Source organism: Talpa occidentalis, unplaced genomic scaffold, assembly GCF_014898055.3.
Source record: "Talpa occidentalis isolate TD23 unplaced genomic scaffold, MPIMG_talOcc4v2.1 talOcc4.3, whole genome shotgun sequence".
In the NCBI taxonomy this organism is placed as follows: Eukaryota; Metazoa; Chordata; class Mammalia; order Eulipotyphla; family Talpidae; genus Talpa; species Talpa occidentalis.
In genome coordinates this window covers 96,699,058-96,723,191 of record NW_023603184.1, presented here as the reverse complement: position 1 = coordinate 96,723,191, position 24,134 = coordinate 96,699,058, and the positions used below count along the sequence as shown (strand labels likewise).

General features: G+C 36.8%; 1 protein-coding gene across 14 annotated transcripts in view; it reads left to right on the top strand.

Annotated features, from left to right (window-relative positions):
* COBLL1 (cordon-bleu WH2 repeat protein like 1) overlaps nt 1-24,134 on the top strand; it is a 181,267-nt gene that overhangs the window by 115,817 nt on the left and 41,316 nt on the right. For 6 of the 14 annotated variants that reach the window (XM_054699796.1, XM_054699800.1, XM_054699801.1 and 3 more), the window contains 7 exons: nt 1,925-2,078; nt 2,571-2,615; nt 3,611-3,745; nt 13,218-13,452; nt 14,071-14,165; nt 17,512-19,076; nt 20,846-21,022. In XM_054699796.1, the coding sequence (XP_054555771.1) occupies nt 1,925-2,078; nt 2,571-2,615; nt 3,611-3,745; nt 13,218-13,452; nt 14,071-14,165; nt 17,512-19,076; nt 20,846-21,022 (2,406 nt within the window). The remainder of the gene's footprint in view (nt 1-1,924; nt 2,079-2,570; nt 2,616-3,610; nt 3,746-13,217; nt 13,453-14,070; nt 14,166-17,511; nt 19,077-20,845; nt 21,023-24,134) is intronic. The other 8 variants (XM_054699797.1, XM_054699805.1, XM_054699807.1 and 5 more) reach the window with 5 other exon arrangements.

The following is a 24,134-nucleotide window of genomic DNA, read 5'->3' as shown; positions in this document are numbered from 1 at the left end:
TATAGGGGGTGAGAGGTTTCACCAGAGACAGAGTGGTGAACAGAACAGGCAGATTGACTGAAGTACACTGCTGAGGGGAGCAGTGGGAGAGACAGGAGAGGTCTGCTCCGCCATGTGGGTTGCTCCCTGTCTGGCCAGGGGATTGAACTCGTGCTGCAGAGTCTGCGGACAGCTTCATAGGTTGTGTCTTAACCCCTTGCACCACCAGGGAGGCCCCAATGGTTCAAATGTTTGGAAAAAGCTGACTGAAAGAGTTCAAGGGGGAGACAAGAAGTTGTAGACAAAAATTATAAAATAAATCTTCTAAGCATATTTGTTATAAAGGGAAAGAGAGATATGACCTGATAATGGGCTGGGAAGCAATAAGCTGCCAGTCTACTGAGGAAGGATGATCTTAGCAGTGACTGGCAGTCACATGCTGTAAGTGTGAGCATTAGCAATGTATAGAGTTGAAGACCTCAAATGACGTTGCCTTGGATAAACACAGATTTTTGAAATGTTTGTCATTGATACATTAGTGCTAAAAAGAGAAAGATTAATCAAGTCAACTGTATTGATGAACAAGTGTTTCATCACCCATTTCATAAGCTCTATGGCTTATTGAACCTCAGTCCCTTTAAAAAGCTTCAGCATTTCTTCTTGGAATCTCAAAGAAGACTTTTTTGTGCTCACATTTTCTTCTGTCCTTTTATTGATGCCCTCTGTTTATAACCAACTAAGGGTGGTATCTCTCCACTAACCCTGCTGCCAATGACTTTTGTGAGAATGTGGTTACTATGAGTCATTCAATTTCCCATGGATTTCAAAGATGCCAACAGAGTCATCTCTTCTTCCTCATGGAGCCAAAGTCAAACTGCAGCCTATGGTGAAATAGGAAAAATGTTCCAATTCTTGGTTCTGTGGCCAGGGTTTTTATTGACTGGGCATAAAAGAACACAGCCTGTGGTACAGGAACTGCAGAGCCTCTCATGCAAATGTGCCTTTTGCTTTCTGACTTTTAAAACCCTTCTTTCTATAATATAGGGGATCCTGTGTAGTAAATACCTCCGAGGTCTGAACCTCGGAGTGTGGTAGTATAGATGTCCCCTCCCTTCCTTCTAACTCTTCCTCACACTATGTATATCAAGTCATCCAAATACATCTCTAAGATATTGCTATCTGATAGAACTTTCTGTGATGAAGGAGATATGGTATATTTGTGCTGTCCAGTCTGGTGGTGGCCATGCCTGCCTTTGAAGACTTGAAAAGTGGCTGGTGTGACAAAGAATTAAATTTTAAAATGTATTTAAATTTTAGTTAATTTACATTTAAATAACCACATGTGCGAAGATTTACACCTGTAATCATTTTATTATTGCAGTTACTTTTAACCATGTTGCCTATGGGTTCATATATTTTGTTCACATGTCCATCTCCCATTCTATTTTCTTTAAAAGATTTATTTATTTTTGCATACAAGAGCTGGGGTGTAGGCCAGAGGTACAGGAGGGTGAGAGGATTCACCAGAGAGAGAATGGGGAACAGAACAGGTGGATCTCCTGAAATAAATTGCTGAGGGGAGCAGCAGGTGAGGCAGGAGAGGTCTGCTGTGCCATGTGGGTCACCTCCCTGGCTGGAGATAAAAATCGTGCTGCAGTGGCTATGGATTGCTTCACAGTGCTGAAGCTTAACCCCTTGCACCAGCAGGGAGGCTCAGGTCTCCCATTCTAAACTAAGTTTCTTGAGAAGGATCATATGTTATTTTTCTTTGCATTTTTATATCCCACAGCCTAGCTCCCACAGAAACTACCATAAATGTTTCTGAATGGATGAATGACATTCTATATTGGCATAATAATGTGTTCGCTGTGAAGGTCAGTATCTTCCTAAAGTTTGCTATTAATTTCTAAATAAAGACAGTGTGTGGTCATTTTGTTTTCCATAGAGTCTCTGTGGAGCAGTCAGAGTGAGGACAGGATCATTGCAGCTCAGCAGCACTCCTGTTGGCAATTCGTCTTTGAAAAGAACAAAGCGAAAAGCACCTTCTCCACCCTCTAAAATGCCTCTGCATCCAGATGAGGAATCTAGTCATGTGATTGGTAATGTTACTTTTGCCATTAACATCACATCTGTATTTAATATAGATGGTAGGAATGATATAGGTTATAAATTATTTTTTATTAAGTGTTTATTGTACTTAAATGTGGGCTTTTAATTAATTTTAGTAATAGCACTTAGTCCTGGATTCATCTCAACTGCCTTTCTTATACCTGAACGTGAAAATTTAAAAAATTATGAGCTCCATTATCCTAAAATGAACCTGTTGTAATTTGTGCATCTATTCAAAAAGATATGGCCGTTCCAGTATTGACTACATATAGAAGTGGCAATCTTTGTAAATTTTAGTTGTATTGGTACAGTATCAGACATTAAAATTGCTTTCTAACAAGGTTAGGACTATGTCTTTATGAATTTAAAAATGTTGAACTACTAATGAATTTTCATTTATGAATGTGACTTATTAATAACTTCCTTAAGTTGTAATGGTACCTTAAGTACTTTGGCTCCTACGTCTCCTGTTTTTCCTACAGACAGTGTTTCAGAAGCAAACTCTCCTGAGGAGCTACCTTGCCCAGGTATGACACCTTTACTACACATCATCAAATTATAGAAAAAGAATTTTCATGACTGTGGATGGATGAATGTAATTGTATAGGAAAGAGATATATAGATGATTTGAGTCTTATTTCCCAGATTTTATAAGATGAAATGAAAAATATTACTCCCTCTGTTTAAGGTATAAACTGAAAAGAAAATTTCAGATTGTAATAACATGATACACTTGAATCCAATAGTATTCAATTCTGTGGTAGCACCTTGAGCGCCTTCACTGCTAGGTCTCCTATTTTTCCTATGGAATGTCAGGTTGCCATTCATAATCTCCTTCCCAGGAGAGATGATACATCTTATTTTGGAAAAAAACCTTAGTGTATGCAGAAGACACAGTAATTCAATCTAATACTGTGCCCTAATATTTTTAATAATAGGTATTTATAACCTTTAGGAATATGATAAAATTTCTTTAGACTTAGTTAAATATAAGTGAATATGATGATGGATAATGTTGAATCAAAAAATAGGATAATTTAATAGATATGAAAATTAGAGAAGATAACTCTACCTAATTTTATTCTTCATAGTCACAAGTAGAGGAAAAACTCAAAAGCATCAAAATGCTTCTGAATCTTTAATTCTTAAATGATATTTAAGCATTAGGATTTGACACATCTAATTATTTCCTCCGTGAATAAAAATATTTCCATTCAATAAATAGTAATGATTTTTCTTAATTCCTACCCAGAATAACATCAATGACATATTTTTGGTTCACAAAGGAAATTTATTAAAAAAGGCAAAAGTATATAAGTGAAATAAGATTCTGAAAGTATTAGAAAAACAGTGTGACTGCTATTCAAACTTCGCTTGACATCTAATTTTCTTCTTTTTTCCCTCCCTCTTACCTCTTCTTGCTTAATGCATGAATAATTGTGAGCAAACATATCTGAATTCTTCTGAAATATTCTTGGTCCCTGCTTGCTTTAATGTTATTGTCTAAGGGTCATTTCCACAGATTTTACTTTAGCAGGAGACTCCCTGGGCCCCAGGCTCCCCAGTCATGAACAGTGCACTGTGCCCACACGGCCGGATGACACCTCTCTGTCTGATGGTCCTGGAACGCCCGAGGCGGCCGTGGCATCTCTGACATGTAGGTGACTGTGCCTTTCCTGCCTGCTGTCTTTGTCTAATGCATATTAACATATCATCATGTATACATTTGGTTACTTGTTGATCAGTGTAATGATATCATAAAGAAATAGTAGTTTTCTGCTTTACATTTGACATTTTATAGATTTGGAGTTTAATGTCTTTCCTAACCAAACAGAAGACTATTTAACAAGGGGTAAGATGAATAAAGTCAGTGACACTGAAGGATATCAACTTCTATTTGGCTTTCTGCTTTTCTTTTTTTTTTTTTTTTTTTTAAATATTAAATTTTATTTTTTATATTCCCCCATACAATTGCAAACGCCCCATTCTGACCCCAATCCCTCCCCTCCCGCCCCCACCCCCCAAAAAGTGTCTCTGGTTCATAGTTTTTTGTTGATTTTGATTTTTCACTTTCTTATATTCATTTCCTGGTCCCTTATTTAAGTTTTCTAGATTCCTGCTATGAGTGAGACATCCGGTATTTTTCTTTTTCTTTTGGCTTATTTCGCTGAGCATGATCCCTTCCAGTGCCATCCATGTTGCTGCAAATTGCATTGTTTTATCTTTTGAATGCTGAGTAATATTCCATGGTATATATGTACCACATCTTCTTGATCCAGTCATCTATTTTTGGGCATTTGGGTTGTTTCCAAAGCTTAGCTATTGTAAAACAGTGCTGCTATAAACATAGGAGTGCAGGTGCTCTTTGGAATTGATGTTTCTGTGTCCTTTGGGTAAATCCCTAGGAGTGGAATTGCTGGATCATATGGAAGCTCTATGTTTAGTAGGTCCAGAAATCTCCACACAGCTCTCCATAGTGGTTGGACCAGTTTGCACTCCCACCAACAGTGCACAAGAGTTCCTTTTCTCCACATCCTCGTCAACATTTGTTGTTGCTAGTTTTTTTAATATGTGCCATTCTCACTGGTGTGAGATGGTATCTCATGGTAGTTTTGATTTGCATTTCCCTGATTATAAGTGATGTTGAACATTTTTTCATATTCTGTTGGCCATTTGCATTTCCTCTTCAGAGAAGTTTCTTTTTAGCTCTTCTGCCCATTTTTTGACTGGATTATTTTCTTTGTTGTTGCTGAGTCTCATCAGCTCTTTGCAGATTTTTGTGATCAGTCCTTTATCATTAGTGTTGGGTGCAAAAATGTTCTCCCAGTTGGTGGGGTTTCTCTTTGTTTTTGTTATTGTCTCTTTTGCTGTGCAGAAGCTCTTTAATTTGATGTAGTCCCAGCTGTTTATCTTTCTCTTCACTATCACTGCTTGGGTGATGTGTCTGTAAAGATGTCTTTGATGTGCAAATCCCGTAGTGTTTCGCCTATATTTCCTTCTATGTATTTATGGTTTCAGGTCTTATGTCTAGTTCTTTAATCCATTTTGAGTTGATTTTTGTGTATGGTGTGAGGTAGTGGTCAAGCTTCATTCTTTTGCATGTAGCGACCCAGTTTTCCCAGCACCATTTATTGAACAAACTTTCTTTGTTCCAATGCATAGTCTTTGCTCCTTTGTCAAAGATTAGTTGACCATAAATCTGTGGGTTTATTTCTGGATTTTCTATTCGATTCCATTGGTCTGTATGTCTGTTCTTGTTCCAATACCATGCAGTTTTGATGATTATGGCTTTGTAGTATAGTTTGAAGTCTGGGAGTGTGATGCCTCCATTTCCTTCTTTTTTTTTCAGTAGAGCTTTGGCTATTCGGGGTTTTTGGTGATTCCATATGAATTTCATCAATAATTGTTCTATTTCTTTGAAGAATGCCATTGAGATTTTGATTGGAATAGCATTGAATCTGTATATTGCTTTTGGTAGGATGGCCATTTTAATAATGTTTATTCTTCCAATCCATGAGCAGGGGATGTCTTTCCATTTCTTTGTGTCTTCTTCTATTTCTTTTAACAGTGTTTTATAGTTTTCTTTGTATAGGTCCTTTACCTCTTTTGTTAGATTGATTCCCAAATATTTGATTTTTTTTGTTTCGATAATAAAAGGGTGGTTTTTTTGATTTCTTCTTCTTCAGATTTATTGTTTGTGTATAGGAAGGCTACTGACTTTTGCGTGTTGATTTTGTATCCTGCCACTTTACTGAATTGATTGATGAGTTGAATTAGTTTTTCTGTGGAGATTTTGGGGTTCTCTATGTATATTATCATATCATCTGCAAATAGTGATAGTTTGACTTCTTCTTTTCCTATTTGGATTCCTTGGATGTCTTTCTCTTGTCTTATTGCTCTGGCTAGGACTTCCAGTATTATATTGAAAAGCAGTGGTGAGAGTGGACATCCTTGTCTTGTTCCAGATCTTAATGGAATTGCTTTCAGCTTTTCACCATTGAGAATGATACTGGCTGTTGGCTTGTCATAGATGGCCTTTATGATGTTGAGGTATGTCCTTGTATCCCAAGAATTTCAAGGGCTTTTATCATGAATGGGTGTTGCACTTTGTCGAAAGCTTTCTCAGCATCTATTGATATTATCATATGGTTTTTATATTTCTTTTTGTTGATGTGTTGGATAACGTTGATTGATTTTCGGATGTTAAACCATCCTTGTGCCCCTGGAATGAATCCAACTTGGTCGTGGTGAATTATCTTATGGATACATTGTTGGATTCTGATAGCTAAAATTTTATTGAGGATTTTTGCATCAGTGTTCATTAGGGAGATTGGCCTATAGTTTTCCTTTTTTGTGTTGTCCTTATTCGGTTTTGGTATTAGTGTAATATTGGCTTCATAGAACGTGTTTGGTATGTCCCTTCCTCTCAATTTTTGGAAGAGTTTGTGAAGGATAGGCACTAATTCGTCTCTGAATGTTTGGTAGAATTCATTTGTAAATCCATCAGGTCCTGGGCTTTTGTTTTTGGGGAGGTTTTTAATTACCATTTCAATTTCGCTGCTTGTAATTGGTCTGTTTAGGTGTTCTATTTCTTCTTTATCTAGCTTTGGGTGATTGTAGAGTTGTAGGAATTTGTCCATCTCCTCTAGATTGTTGAACTTGTTTCCATATAACTGTTCATAGTAGTTACTGATTATTCTTTTGATTTCTGCTGTGTCCGTTGTGATTTCTCCTCTTTCATTTATGATTCTGTGTATTTGTGCTTTCTCCCTTTTTTCCTTTGTGAGCCTGGCTAGGGGTTTGTCTATTTTATTTATTTTTTCAAAGAACCAGCTCTTGGTTTCATTGATCTTTTGGATTGTTTTTTTAGTTTCAATTTCATTTATTTCTGCTTTGGTTTTTATTATTTCTTTTCTTCTACTGGTTCTGGGGTTTTTTTGTTGTTCTTTTTCTAGATCTTTGAGCTTCGAGATTAGGTTGTTTCTTTGAGTTCTTTCTTGTTTTTTGATGTGAGCTTCTATTGCTATATATTTTCCTCTTATTACTGCTTTTGCTGCATCCCATACATTTAGGATATTGGTGTCCTCCTTGTCATTCAATTCAAAGAATTTTTTAATTTCTTCTTTGATCTCCTCGTTAGTCCAGTGGTCTTCCAGTAGTGTGGCTTTTAATCTCCATGAGGTAGGATAGTTCCTTGCCTTCTTTTTATGATTTATTTCTAGTTTGATGCCTTCGTGGTCAGAAAAGATGTTGGTATGATTTCAATCTTGGTGTATCTGTTGATGTTTGTTTGACTGTTGATGTTTGCCCCAGTATGTGATCGATCCTGGAGAATGATCCGTGTGCGCTTGAGAAAAATGTGTACTCCGTTTTTTTTGGGTTTAGTGTTCTATAGATGTCTGTTAAGCCCAAATGCTCTAGGTCCTTATTTAGAGCTTTAGTTTCTTTACTTATTTTTTGTCTTGTTGATCTATCCATTGTTGATAGTGGTGTGTTGAAGTCTCCCACTACATATGTGTTTTCTCTGATGTCTGTTTTCAGAGAGGACAACAGTTGTCTGATATATTTTGGTGCTCTTTCGTTTGGTGAGTATATGTTAATGAGTGTTATTTCTTCTCGAAGTATTGTCCCCTTAATCATAATGTAGTGACCATTGGGTCTCTTTTTATTTTTTTTGAGTTTGAAGTCTGTTTTATCTGATATAAGTATAGCTGTTCCTGCTTTCTTTTTTGGCCCATTTGCTTGTAGGATTGTTTTCCATCCTTTGACTTTGAGCCTATTTTTATCTTTTGTAGCTAAATGTGTTTCCTGGAGACAGCAAAAGGTTGGGTTTTGTTTCTTAATCCAGGCTGCAACTCTGTGTCTTTTTATTGAAGAGTTTAGTCCATTTACATTTAGAGTTAATATTGATATGTTAGCATCTGTATTTGCCATAATTATGTTTGTCTTTCCTTTGATTTTATTTATTTATTCTTTTAATAACTTTTTTTTTTTTTTTTGGTCTTCTTTCGTTGTTATTCGTCCCTCTGAGGTTCTGGCTTTAGGATTCCTTGTAGTATTTTTTGGAGTGGGTTTAGTCGCAATGAAATTCCGGAGTTTCTCTTTGTCTGGGAAGGTCCATATTCTTTCTTCATGGAGGAAAGAGAGCTTTGCGGGATAGAGTATTCTTGGTTGGCATCTGTTTTCTTGGAGTCTGTTGACTATGTCCCTCCACTCTCTCCTTGCCGTAGTGTTTCTTCAGAGAAGTCTGATGTCAGCCTGATTGGTTTTCCTTTGAATGTTATCTGTTTCTTCCCTCTTGTCAGCTTCATTATTTTTTCCTTGTCCTGGATTCTTGGGAGCTTTACTATTATGTGTCTTGCTGTGTTTTTCCTTCGTCGTGGAAGTTTGGTGTTCTTCTTGCTTCTTGTATATCAATTTTCAGCTCCTTCTTCTCATTTGGGAAGTTCTCTTCAATTATATCCATGAATATTTTCTCTGTTCCTACATCTCCTCTCCTTCTGGAATTCCTATAACTCTTATATTTCCTTTCCTCATGGAGTCAGATAGTTCCCGAAGTCTTTCTTCATTCTTTTTCCTTCGTACTTCTCTTTCCTTTTCTGTTTTGGTTCTTTTTATTTCTGTATCTTCAAGATTACTTATTCGTTCTTCCATTTCATCTATTCTGCTTTCATTGCTTTTCCCAGAGTTCTTTAGTTCCTCCATTAATTCTTTGATCTCCTGCATTTCTCTTACTTCCCTCTTTAGGGACTCAATTTCCTTCTTCTGATCTATCACTTTTTTAATCATGGCAATTTTAAATTCTCTTTCTGGAAGGCTCAGAAGTTCTTCCAAGTTGCTGTCGTTGCAATCTGGGGAGTGGTTTTCTTTTTGTGGTGTGCTTCTTTCCTGAGGAGTTTTTAGGTTGCGTGTGGTTCTTCTACTCCCTACTGTCTGTTTTTCTAATTTGTCGTATGCGTTGGGACACTGTGTTGCTCGGACTGACTGACTTCTTGGGTGAACTTCTCCGCTCCCCTCTGGCTCTTCCAGGAGCCATCTCTGTCTTCTGGGGGAGCTTTCTGCTGGTTTTAGGCAGTTTTTACTGAAGAAATGTCCCTGTTCTCAAATGGCGAAGCGGGATGCAGTCCCTGCGCCTCCGGTTTCAGGCACACTCTTCTGCGCCCCCGGTCTGCCCCGGACGTGGGTGCCTGCTCCCTCTGTGGGCTCAGACTGCTGGTCGGAAGGGGCCTGGCGTGGAATAACTTCCCGGCTGGCCACTGGGTCCTCCAGAAACCTTCTGCCCTTTTCAAGCAGTCTTAAGAAATGTCCTGTTTTATAGGGTGTTAGTGACTTTTTTTTTTCCTGGTCGCTAGGTGGCGCCAGAGATCTCTCCTATTGGCCTTGGGGGGCTGTTTTTCGCCTCCCCCCACCCCGTGGGACAGAGAACAGAGCGGGAATGGTAGGGTACACCTCAACAGCTTTGGGGTGCTGTGTCTGCCTTGTGCCCCACCGTCGTGGAGAAACCACGCCCCGAATTTTCGTGCCCCGGGTCTCAGTTCAAAGCCCTCAGTTCCAGGACGCGGGCTGTAGCCCAGTTCAGTGGCGCGGGAATGGCGCCTTTTGCACAGCTCCGTGCCTGGGCGCCTGGTTCCTGCTCACTCAGGAGGGACCTTCACCTCAGTGAGGACCTCCGTGCGTCTCCCCGCAAGCCTAGGTCGTCTCCCCGTCTCCCCGCAAGCCTAGGTCGCAGGCGCGGGGACCTGGGCAGCCGCGATCCAGGTCTGCACTTGCTTTTCAAGCTCCCCGAGCGCGCCGCGTTTCTGCGCCAGCTTACCGGCAGCCCGGGCTGTGTGCGAGTCTCCCGGGGTCTTTGTTCTTCTCTAATGGCGCCCGGAGCCGTTCGCTCACCGCCGCGGCGGATCCTGCAGGGTTCGCCTCAGCTCCCGTTCACGGGGTGTGGTGGCTGCAATAGTTCCTTTCCACTCACGGTCCTGCTTGCTGCGTCCTTTGTTCTTGTGGGCCGTTTTGGTTTGTTGTTTTCCTCTTCTCTGCTGGTCGGAGAGTGCCGCCTCTGTGGGCGGGGGAGGGGAGCAGGGTTCTGCGCTTCCCTCCCTTCTGGTCCTCTTTTATGGCCACTTTCTTCTTCGGGCAGTTCTCTGGCGTCACCCGTTTATCTTCCGTGTCCCACTTCTCACTGGGACCTGCCGCTTTTCCTCCCTATTAACTTTTTTTAATGGGAGATCTTACTGGCAGCGTCTCCTCGCCGCCATGTTGCTCCGCCCCCCAACGGCTTTCTGCTTTTCTGGCAAGAATGTTTGAACTTTATTATTTTCAATGTGTGTCTATATAAATATAAAAGAATACATACATCTTATTGAACTATTCTTGTTGTATAGGCATGGCTTATCTTCTATAGCACTGCTTTTTATTTTTGTTTTTTGTTTGTTTGTTTTTAAAGATTTATTTATTTATTTATACAAGCACTGGGTACAGTCAGAAGTGCGGGAGGGTGAGAGAATTCACCAGAGCCAGAGTGGGGAGCAGAGCAGGCAGAGGGACCGAAGTACACTGCTGAGGGGAGCAGCGGGCGGCAGGAGAGGTCAGCGCGCCATGTGGGACCCTCCTCCTTGGCCGGGGAGCAGCCGGGGATCGAACCGGCGCTGCAGAGGCTCCAGGCAGCTTCGTAACCCCAGTGCTCAACCGCTGTGCCTCCGGGGAGGCCCTGTGTTTTGCTTTTTGTGGACCCTCGCGGCGGCCGGGAAAGAACCAGGCTGCAGAGGCTGCGGGCAGCCTCACAGCCCAACGCTCAACTGCTGTGCCACCAGGGTAGGCCCCATAGTATTGCTTTTGATTAGATTTTTATTTTTAAATTATTGGCTATATTTTTTTAATCAGTATTTCGGTGACTCATAAAAAGTCCTTATCACTGCAAACTAGTTTTGTAACACTTCTGTACTATTACATACTGCTTATAGAAATACAAAAAATGTTGCAACTAATTTAGGAAATAGTTTGAAAGTTTTTTTTTAAATAAAATTTGGAGATTCATTTTTCATATGACTCAGAAATTCCACTCTTTGACATTTTCTCAAGAAAAGTGAAAACCTATATGCACACAAAAACCTGAATGTAGATTATTTCAGAATTTTTATTCAACCCAATGTCCCTAAACATTGTCTGTGTACATGAAAACTGGAATAACACTATCCCAGAAATGAATTTTGTTGAATGGAAATTATACTGCAATTAAAAAATGAAAGCAAAAATAACTGTTTGCAAGTATCTAACATAGTATTTTTCAAATGAATGAATCAATAAATATTTTACTACAATAGATTCAATTTAATACAATTTTATTTGACAGAGTAGTATTTATCAGACAACCTTGCCATTGGTTCATCTCCAGCAAAAATAAAGTATCTCAAAAGTCATCATAAAAATTTAAGCTTTCACACTCATCTCCAGGAAAAATATATAAAGTATCTCAAAAGCCTTCATAAAAATTTAAGATTTTATAACTTACAAGTGCTTCAAGCTTCTGAAAACATCTTTTGAAAGCTTAATTATTTAAATTTCATTTACATACATCACACTTTGTGAATTCTAAATATTTTTAATTTCTTTTGTTTCAATTTTGCTATCTACAGAGGGACTAAAAAATGAAATTCAAATTATATAAATCTAAGTATTTTTCAGTCATTTGTACTTTTAAACCAGAACAATGGTTCATTTTTCTCAATATACAGTTTTCAAAATATATAAAATCACTCTTAAAACACAGATAAAATATGCTACCATAGACACGTAATATTGTACATCATTGACATCACACTAACTTTCATGTCATAATAAAGCAAGGTTGTCAATATATATGTTTTTTAAAATTCACTTCAAATTTGTTAATATTTTTGTTATAAATCTATTTTTCACATTTACAACAAAATACCATTAAAATACTCCAAGTTTGAATATTAAATGGCACAAATTACATACTTTATGTCTAATCATAAAGAAATATTTTAAGTACTTTATTCTTTAAATATAGTAAAATTTTTATTAAAAATTATAATCGAATACTATACTACCTTCCCCCTGCCTTTTGTGGCTAAAATTAAACTTTATTCAGCTGCTATTGTGTAAATGGGAGTGTTGAATTATATTTAAATAAACAAACTCTAGAACCTTATTCTTTTGGTTTAAATTTACTTTCATAACTAGTGTTGATGCTTATTGCTTAGGATGTGCCCTCTTGTACCTTGTTGGTCCTAAGGAATCAGGATTAAAAAAAATTATAAAATGATGTATTTTAACCACAACCATTGAATGGAATCTCACACACACTTTTATATAGGACACTCTTCAAGATAATACTAACTAGAGGGGAAAAATAGCTAAGAAACACCAGGTATAATATGCTTCAGTTTATATAAACCAACAAAGAAAAAGAAATGTGTAAATATGCATATCTGCTTATATGTAGCTCATTAATACTACATAGGAAAAACAAAGGTAATAACTCTGAGAATGAGAATCAAAGGATAAAAATAAAAGTTAATTTTCAATGCATCACACTTAATTCTATTTGTATTTTTAAAAATTGTATTTGGCATCTAAATGAGTGACTTGTCATTATACGTTAGAATCGCCTGAAGAGTCTTAAAGTTGTTGGCCCCATCCTTCCAAGATGTAGATTATGAGTGCTAGAACTTGTAAAAGGGGACTCAGATAATTCTCAATTGTAGTTAGTACTTATAACTACTGAGTCAAATTTTATTGTAAGGGCACTTGTAGACAATGGAAAAAATCTCGTGTTCCTTTCACTTTTACATTTAGAACTACAGTATAAATTAAAATCATTTAAATTGAAGCATATATCCTTAAATGTAATACGTGACTTGAAACTTATGAGCTTGCATAATCTTTTTTTCTACCATGAATAAAGCATATTATTTTTAGAATTGTATGTGTCTGAGATAATCTGATTATATGTTAACATGATTATTCGCCATTAGAAAAGTATTTCACTATTAGTTATAAACCAGAATTTAAGATTCTAGCTAATTATTATTTTAAAAATCCCTTCATTGCCAGGATTGTATAGGATGAATAAGGCAAATTAATATTTAGGATTATTTCTTTTTTCTTTGTAGCTGGAATAAGCTCTGATTATAGCCTTGAGGAGATAGATGAAAAGGAAGAACTGAGTGAAGGGTCTAAAGATGAGGCTCAAAATATTTCTCTGAAGTCACAAGATATTCCTTTTGGATCTACTAATATAATAAATACACTGAAAAATGCTCCTGACTCAGCCCTTGGCAATGTTACTGAAGAGTCCTCAAAGAACTCCAAAGAAGAAAAACAAGAAATAAGAAACACAGATGGACAGTAAGTAGTCTGTGTGCCAGAAGTATTGTTGGTGGTTTGTTTAATTAATACTAGTCTTCTGTAATATAGACCTGATATTTTAAACACAAATATATTTGCCTGTTTAGTTTAGACTATCCCTTTTACCATCATTAAAAAATTTTTATTAATAAAATAACTGTTTGCATGTACTTGTTTTAAAATAAAATAGAACTTGATAGTTCTGGTATACTTGTGTTTCAGATATTAAAGTTTCCATATCTTTGTATTGTATGTGTTTCACCTATTACTATTGACCTAAATAAAATATTTAATTTTCAATTTTTACCAGATGCTGTTTCAGTTTGCTTTTATTTGGAAGAGAGCTGATAATAACAAAAAGACACTGTTTTTTGGAGCAGTGTCCATTTTACCAGGTTTCTTACATATTTCTTTGTAATAGGATTGCCATATGAAGGCTGATGTTTCATATTAGCATTTCCTCTCAGTTTTATTTTTTCTTTGAATTAAACTTCCAGTATTTGGCAGAAAAATGTGATTATTTGAGTCCATCTGTCTGGAAATTATTGCCTATTTTCTCATACGTGTGTATGTGTTTGAATAGTGTCAATATATTACACACAATATCTTATTTTGCAGAGGACCACACATTATGGTACAAAATACAAGCATTGAAAAGAACATAGTTGACAGTGTAAAAAACCTGAAGTCACTGGACCCTAACCAAGAAAATGGTAAGTTAATAGCAGCACCAGTAGCCAACAGTTTCATAGAGCTTACCATGTGCCACTGACCATTCTTTTTTTTAAGATTTATTTATTTATTTATTTATACAAGCACTGGGTACAGTCAGAAACGCGGGAGGGTGAGAGAATTCACCAGAGCCAGAGCGGAGAACAGAACAGGCAGAGTGACGAAGTACACTACTGAGGGGAGCAGCGGGTGGCAGGAGAGGTCTCCGTACCATGTGGGACCCTCCTCCGTGGCCGGGGAGCAGCCGGGGATCGAACCGGCGCTGCAGAGGATGCGGGCAGCTTCGCAACCCAGCGCGCAACCGCTGCGCCACCGGGGAGGCCCCCACTGACCATTCTTAATATATATAATGCATGTGTATGTTTACATAATACACATTAGTTCTTTTAGTCTTATATATAAACTCATTTGTGTATATTAATATTTTTAGTTCCATTTTAAATTTAGGTATAAAAATATTAAGTAACTCAGCTGAGGTTCCACAAATTAGTAAGCAGTGGGCCTCAAGTTTGAACTCAGGCTATGTTATTCCAAAGTGTGCTCTAATTACAAAGTATACTACTTTCACTGTTAAATGTTAGCTGTTACCTAACTTATGTGTACTCTGTGCATCTACTTGTGATATATATTTTTTCCTTCCTAGTCCAAACCTGTTTTATTTCATACTCAGATTACTATACCTTGGATGAAACTTGTCTGCCTGATTTTTAAGGTCCAAACCATCTAATTATGAAAACTTACTTAACAATTTCCCATTACCCAGCCCCAAATCCAGTTTCTTTTTCTTTCTCATGATATATTTTACTCAATTCTAGCATTAGGGCTTTACTCTTTGGGTCTTTGCATGGAAAATAATTTTCTACCATTCAACTTCTATACAGTGTGTATGTGTGTATTGTATGTGTCTGTGTGTTGTCATAACTTGATAAAACATTGAATATCCCACTGTCATTCAGAGATTCATAGATAGATAGATAGATAGATAGATAGATAGATAGATAGATAGATAGACTGTTTTATATACATGGCATATATTGGTTAATTTGAGTGTGTATGCTCTGATCCATTTTCCCCATGGTCAATAACATCCTGCAATACAATATAAAGAATGTCTAAAAGTGTATCTTACCCCATTCTTTTCCTGTTGATTCAGTTTGCACAACATATTCTGAAGATAATAGCAATCTTATTGAGAAATCACAATTTAAAAATCTGTTCCTTTTTAAAATTGTAGCCAAATTAAACCATTTTGGCCATGATTTTAACATCAAGTTGGTACTCGGGTCACCAGCAGATTTCTGTGATACTATTTTGATGTGCAAGTGCACTATAACAGCTTTTGTCAACTCTAGATCATTTTTTTAAAAAACAAGAAATAATTTCTTTTATCCTTAACATAGTTTTATTTTGTTTTCCACTTTCTTTTTTTACCTATCCTTTATACTTACCTAAGGCATCCTTTTGTCTGGTTGTCTGAGTAGGGAAAGGAAAGGTTAGTTCAGAATCTACCTTCTCCCTCTACTGGCCATTCTTGGAAAATAATCTAACCATTCACTGAAACTTGGTGGCATCATTGATAGGTATGTATGAGGATGGATTAGCTAATTAATTCAGTATTGACTTTAGGTTTCCAGGTCTGAGAATCCTTGTGAATAATCATGAAAGGTTGATGAGAAATTCAGTTATATAATGGTAACATAGGTGTAACCCACTTTGAAAATGTGAACAATAGAAACATGGAAGTTCTGACAAAGGAAGTTTGTTGCATAGTGGTCCTTGCTATTTATTGTTCTCGGCAGTGGTCACACAGTTGTATTATTTGTAAAGTGTTTTGGGCTATATAGTTAAAGTAAAGGCACACTCCAGAGATATTGTAGATTGATTCCAGACCAGTAAAGTGATGTTGTGGTAAAACAAGTCACATGAAATTTTTGGTTTCCTAGTATGTATGAAAGTTATGTTTACTCTATATTGTTACACTCTATTTTAAAACTCTGTGTTTAAAATAGGAACTTTGAAATATAATATAAAGAATATAAAGTAATGACTATTATGACCAAATTAGACAGGATTTAAAAAGATATTTTAAAAAACTGTATGCAAAAGTACCTGTACACAACATTTTTTTCCATGCATATCTTTCCTTTTTTTGTTCTTATTTTTTTTTCTTTCAACAGAGGGATTTGTTGAGAGCACATGGCATTTTAGGTAGTGAACTTGATCTTTCTTTTATAGGTAAATGGGGGTGTTGACAAAACCATAGAGAAATATTTGGCCTCTTTTCATGACTTGTTTCCCAAGGTCATCATTTTATTTGTGCTGTGCAAAGTACCTATCTAAAAAGAAAGGATTTTGAGGATGGGGACTAGTGTTCATTTAGGAGAAATGATTAGAAGAACACAGTGTATACATCACTTTGCTGGGCATGCAGTACACACTTAAAACCCTGTGTTTCCTTCTAGATGCTTCTGTCCAATTCTTTGCCATCAAATTGTTTGTTGGCTGGCAGTTATTGCTTTAACTTAGACACTGGGATATTATTTTCACTTTCAGGAAGTCTGATTAAAATTAAGAGGGAAAGTAGTGCAGAGGAGAGAGATGTTTTCTCTACTTGGACAATGACACAAGGAAGAATAAGGATACCTTTCTCCACAGAGAAAAATTCAAACTGACATAACTGTTTTTATGTAGTTGAAAGTACTTCCATTAAGAGTAAAAACAGTCCTCTAAAAGTCTTTAGCAAGGACACCTAATTAAAAGACAATCAACTTATATCATGTTTTCACTTCACATCTGAAAGGTAATATTTTTCTGTGGTCTGACTTAGTTGAAACTGATAACATTTGCTGGGATAGCATTTGCTGATAACCTTTTTAAGTTTAGGTTTGAAATATAAATACATTTTTCTGCTCCTCTGTCCTTGGACACTTAAGCTGTTTTCATAACTTATAATGAGCATATTTATCTTCTATGAAGTATTTAGTTTGGACAATACCCTATTCTAATAAGCATATTATCCAAGTGGCATATAAAGTTCTAATACATATTTTCACCTTTCACAGCTGAGCAAACTGATGCTCAAAGATATTAAGTAACATATGATGGTCACACAGATTGTAATTAATCAAGCTGGGTTCCAGAGTCAGGTCTCTATGAAAACAAAGCCCATCCTTGTTTCTCTGTGTAACACTATGTGCTTTTGTATCATTACTAAGCTAAAAATTAACTGTAGGATTCAAATCAACTTATTTTAGTTTGGGAGAAGAGACATGGAGAACTTTAGTTTTTCTACCTTTTTCATATACTTCATAAATTTTCTTTTCTCAGCAGGTCAAAGTGAAATAATTGTGACTACAACAAACACAAAAGATAATGTGAAAAATGGAGTGAGAACAACAGAAATCAATGTAGGAGGTGTTACCAAAAATAATGTGGATGTGGAAGTTGACAGACTATCAAACTATCAGGCACACAAAGCTGATACTGCTAGAAGTTACAAGGAAAATCATCTATCTTCTTTATCAGTACCAGATCAAAAACCTAACCAGTCTAGTGCAGATAAGACAAAAAAGCAAGATGCAGCAATTCAGACAACTTCCTCCTGTAACAGTTTTGATGATAATCAACATCGTAATTTGTCTGATTTCAAAGTTGATGAAAGTGTGCAAGCTTCAAGTAACAACAAATCAACTCAACACTCATTTTTAAGTCCACAAGATTATGTAGATACAACAAGAAAATTCAGGAGTCAGATTCCCCCAATTTTACATTCAGAAGATCAGCTTACCATAAAAGATCCAATTTGTGCACAAGGTAATGATGATCTCTTGTCTCCTGTAGATGGAACTGATAAAAATTCAAATACCTCATGTATAAAGAATTATCCAATTTACCGACAAGACTACAATCCCAAGCCAAAACCTTCAAATGAAATTTCAAGAGAGTATATACCCAAAATTGGGATGACGACATATAAAATAGTGCCTCCCAAATCTCTGGAAATATCGAACGATTGGGAATCAGAAACCATGGTGTATAAGGGGAGTCAGGAGATACAAACTCTAGGTGAAAAAAACACTCATGAGAATGTGAAAGAAACTGCAATTCAAACAGATGATCCTGTTGTTTCTGAAAGCCCAAAGGAGCCTTTGGCAGACATGAAACAGAAGCCTACTCAGAGAATAGAACATCGGGTGCACAGTATGGACAACTCATTCCACAATACAATAGCGAATCCTCTGAAACCTACTCCCAGGATAATGAGAGACACTGTCTCAGCTCCTTTTGCACCAAATTTGGAAGATATAAACAATATTTTGGAATCAAAAATTAAATCTCGGGTTTCAAATCCCCAGTCCAAACCAAGTTCTTTTTTCTTGCAGATGCAGAAAAGAGCATCAGGTCACTATGTAACATCTGCAGCTGCCAAAAGTGTTCACACCCTCCCTAATCCTACTCCAAAGGAACTAGCAAATAAGGAGGTGGAAAGAGACACTCTGCCTTTTCCAGAGCAAACTCTTCCGCCCTTCAATAAAACAATTCCCTTTCCACAGCAGCACATTAAAAGCACTGATGATAACATCAGCAGACGGAAGCCTACTGGAACCTCCCCACCTCCTGTGGCTCCAAAACCTGTTCCTCTTCCTTCCAGTCAGTTACCAGTACTAAATCTGAAGACTTTGAAGACTTTTGGTGCCCCACGACCTTACTCAAGCTCTGGTCCTTCGCCATTCGCCCTTGCTGTCGTGAAACGGTCACAGTCTTTCAGTAAAGCTCTTACAGAGTCCTGCAGCGACAGTGCATCTGCCCAGCCTCCAACTAACACAGAGGGAGGGAAGACGCCTTCTGTGACTAAACATGTGGACACCCCACAACTTGGTGGGAGTGATAAGGTAAATATTACCACTTGAAAATAAGGAATTCTGTGTGCCACATGGTTAAAATGGCATTAACAAGCATGTAGTGTGTGTGTTACTTAAATTTGAATATGTATTAATCTTATATGAAATTGCTATAGGTATAATGGAGTGGTAATATATAGGGTCTGATTATTTACTTTCAGAATAATTCATAATTTGATTAAAATTACTCTGGCATTCTTATATGGCTTTATCTTTAGCAAATATTTTAAAATTTCTTTGCTCATGTATTTGTCTGTTAGCTTATAGTTCAGTTTCTATCTTCCTGTGTTATGCTTATCTCAGGATGTTCTTGATTTTCTCTTAAGCTCTAGTTCTATATAATGGCAAAATAGCATTAATTATATAAGGATATAAACAGTATCAAAGACTAGATTAATTAACCACCTATCTCTCAGCTATAATCTTCTATCACACATATACAACCTCAGTTTAGTTAATATTTTGGTAAATATAAATAATTTAAATTGAAAACCTTTTCTTTCTTCATTTCCCACTTTGTTAATTCAATGTCAACTTTTCCAACTAAGTATATGACCAAAATGTCACTTAACCAGTCTAAACATAACAATTTACAAAAGGAGATTTATTGCCTTAGTTTTTGTTAACCGAATGTTATCATTTGCTAGGTTCTAATAGGATGTTCAAAGGAGAAGATGAAATTCACAGTATGAATCATGATAATCTACATGCAACTTCTAAAAATGCTTTGTGTACTTTTGCTCAGATAGTGTTTAAAGAATACTTTCATATTTGTGTGACAATTTCCACAAGTATTTTATACTACTTTTTCAAACATTCCTAAAGAAACAGAACATTAAACGTATTGCCAAGTAAAGATTTTTCCATAATTTTAGAGCAATATTTATTTATTTTGAAGAATATTTCTCCATATATTTCACATTTATGTTTATTACTTTGTTATAATGTCAGGAAGAGATGTGTGGTATAGAGGCTAATTCCTTACTTGAGAGTGAAACCTGTGTTTTTTCTTAGAATGGAATACCACTCCTAAACAATGGAAACTTCATTTAAATACTACACTTCTTGAGCCATTGCCTGAGCTCTGTTTAAGTTCATCTTTTGTCAAGATATTTATTTGGCAGTTTGAAAAAGATTTTTTTTTTTGAAAAAGATATTTTTAAGATTATTTGGTAACAGCTGCCAGTTAAACCAATTATTAAATACTTCTTCCTAAGAAATTTAAATTTTTTACTCTTAAATTTGAAAATTCCTAATTTTCAGTCTATGGGAAAAATAAACATAGCTATGACTCACAGAAATGCAAAATAAACTTAGATGTAGCATAGAATTATTATTTGTTAATTTTGTACCCCCAATGATAATAATTTCACAACCTAATGTGGTGGATTTATGACAGGAGCTTCCTTTTCTTGGTAACAATTTGGCTCTTGTAGTCAACGTCAACTTTATTAAAGAAATTGCCATTATCTGACTCAAAGCATATTTGATTCAAAGTGGCCACTATTTCATAACACAAAAGGAGTCACTTCTTTTTTTTCCTTAGCCTCCTGAGTTTAAGGGAAAATAATGCATTCATTTTCCGAGTGAGCTCTGGAACAGAGAGAATTCACTGCAAGAGGAAATAGTGCTCTATCTGAAACACTAGAGTGTCAAATGGAGATTCTTAAAGAACTACTGGTGATTAAAAAAAAAGTCTTTGAAAAAGGATCCATTTTTCACTTGGTATTCATATAAATATTTTGCATTTATTTTTATAGGAAAATAACTCTGCACATAGTGAACTGAATTCCCAAATACCATTTTCAACTGACTGCCCATCATTCACCCTTAAGAGACAAAGTTCCTTAACATTCCAAAGCTCTGACCCAGAACAGATCTGGCAGAGTTTGCTGACTTCAATCCGTTCTGGAGAGGCTGCTGCCAATTTGAAAAGGGTACGTTTTCTTTATGAGATGGGTGACAGTGGATTTATTTTCAATATTGTCAAATAATATGTAGGGGAAATTGTTTTCTGACATTTAAATCTGAAAAAGAAGATGCCAAAATGTTACTCTTTTATGTCAGGGGTCATTTTTGAAGTAGAGATTGAGAGAGTCCAGAGTTTTACATCTACTTAAAAATATGTCAGGTCTGTTTTCCACAACACGGGCCAGGTGCAGAACAAGGGTTTTACTCATTATTATATAACTATATATAGCAAGTGCCCTGGACTCTTATTAAAAAAAAAAAAAAATGTTTGCGCAGCAAGAAAGATTCTTTGGGAATGAAAATCCCTCTCCATTACAGTAAAGCTGCTCTCGTGACAGGAACCTGCATGTTTTCAGTCAAAGCTCTTACAGCGATCAGTTCCCACCATATGTGAGGCTTGGGGGAAAGGTTTGTAGTTTTTAAAAATTGTAGGGAAAATTTACAGAATTTAGGTGACATCTAATGTGGAATTCAAATCTTATTAATACCCTACCAGAGATGTCCGGCCCCTCCTTACTGAGGTGTAGGAGAGCTTCAGCAGAGGAGGCATGCTCCTTTTCAGGACAGACACCAAACAAATGTCACAGGGAATTATTTGCCAGGAGTTTCCTCCTTCTGCTGCTTTCATTCACTGAAAGAGGAGGTGGTGAAGGCTTGAACATTAGCACTTAGACTTCCCAGAGGCTGTGGTCTCCTGACCATCTCTCCTATTCTCCCCTTTGTCATCCTGCTTGAAAGTTCCTCAACACCCAAGACAGAAAAAAAGCAGTCATTATTTCACTGACTCCTTTGATGTTTAGTATTATGAATCCCTTCTCTGATCATTTTAGAAGCTAGTAAGAAAAGAGTAAGAGACTTATTTAAGCAAAACACTGAACTCACCAGAAATGAATCTGGGAAAAACAGGAATGCTACAGGTAGAAAAGGAAGAAGGTATGAGGAACATCTACCTTGGCCAACTGGCTTGCACCAGCCAGTTCTTTAAGTTCTGGTGGAGCCATGAGTGACAGCCTCTCCCAGAGGACTCGCCACTCCAATTAGGCCAACAGGGGGACCAGGCAAAATGTTGCACCCTGGTAGGAGCACAGGAATTGTGAAGGAATAATTGAGGATGTGTTAGCTTTCAGTGTTGGGAAGTATCTTTAGAGAATCTAATCTAGATTTTGTAGATTATTTATAGAATATGAATTTAGGTGTCAGGCAGCATAAAAATTTGCTATTACTTTGACTATCAAAATTGGTGCTTCAGGAGTCATGACATTTAGTTTTGTGGGGAAATAAGCCCATGTTAATGAACTGTACATTGTCATTTAAGAAAATATTTCTATTTTTAATCTTGTAAATTCAGACTGAGTTTCAAGTTAATTGCTTCTGATCTAAAGCTTTCTCAGTTCAATAAATTTGACAAGCATCTTGCAAAGTACATAAATATCAAATATTGTACTAGATACTAAAGATACAGAAATGAAAAAAATGAAGCCTCTGCCTTTGAGGCACTTTTGGCCTGGGACTGACAAACAGTGGCATATAGGGCCCACAAAAAATAACTGTAATGCCTTTTTATTAATTGAGTAGGTATATTAATCAGCTTCAATGAGCTAATTACAATAAGCAGTACTTTAAGTTAGAAATGCCTTTTAGGCCAACGTAATTGTATAGGCAAGTAGCTGTATGCTTGGTGTGTTGCAGGCTCTGATTTGGCAGTCTTTTCATATTAAAAGCTCTCGTTGCTTCCAGAATGAACTGGATGTGAATCAACACAGAAAGCAGACCCTAAATGATGATCCTATAATTATATCCTGTTTATAACTCATTACTTTAGGTTCTATTGAGCCTCAAATTTATCTTTTTTTTTTTTTTATTATTTTTTTTTTTTTTTTTAGATGTATTTATTTATTTATACAAGAACTGGGTACAGTCAGAAGCGCGGGAGGGTGAGGGAGCTCACCAGAGCCAGAGCGGGGAGCAGAACAGGCAGACTGAGGTACACTGCTGAGGGGAGCAGCGGGCGGCAGGGGAGGTCTGCACGCCATGTGGGACCCTCCTCCAGTGGCCGGGGAGCAGCCGGGAATCGAACCAGCACTGCAGAGGCTGCGGGCAGCTTCGCAACCCAGCGCTCAGCCGCTGCGCCACCGGGGAGGCCCCTCAAATTTATCTTTTTCAGTAGGTGGTCATTGATAGCTCTGAGTCTATATAGTGCCAGCTTTGAAACTTTAATTCCTTACATAATCCATTTTATTCCACTAAAAATGGACACAAGGTCTAGTAATGCTCACAATATCCACAGTCCATGATCAGCATTTTCACTTGTACTATTGCCCTAAAAGTGTGTATTTTTTTATATCAGGACTCACATATATCCAAAAATAATATACTAAATAGTATATGTTCAAAGAATTGACTATGATATAGCAATGAATTGGACAAAATACAGCTAAATGCAACAATGTTACTAGAACCACAAAAAAATATATGGGTAAAGTTTGACAATATGCAAGACTAAATTATATTATTTATATAAGCGTAGGTGGCAATTATTTTTAAAAACAGGAAATAATTATAAATCTCATAATGGTGGCTACTTCCAGAGAGGAAAAAAGAGGTTTTTGGGGTTTTATGGGGGCAGGACAGTCACATATTGAAGAGAGAACCAAAAAAGTCATCAAGATAAATATACTCTTAGTGCAGTAGTTTCCTGAACATCCACATTTAAAATGCAAAAACCTGTGATGCCGAAAACATCAGAATTTTAAATATCAGTAGGTTGCTGGGGGCATCTTTCTTTTGACCTGGGTAGGGGGTTTGATACAGGTTTGCGTGTTTGTTTTCATTGGGTGGTTTATTTAAATTCAGTGCACTTTGCTGTACATGCATTCTGTTTTTAAAAACTGGTAAAAGTCATAAAAATTCACATGAAGGCTTTAATTCCTTGTAATCTTTGCTTAAGTTCCATGTTTCTGCCCTGTATGGAACATTTCTCCCAGTTTGTTTTAATTCCTAGCATTTCTTTTATAGAACAACAGTTACATTGCCAAATAAAATCTCCAGTGATTTTGACAGTAGGTGTAGATTGTTCAT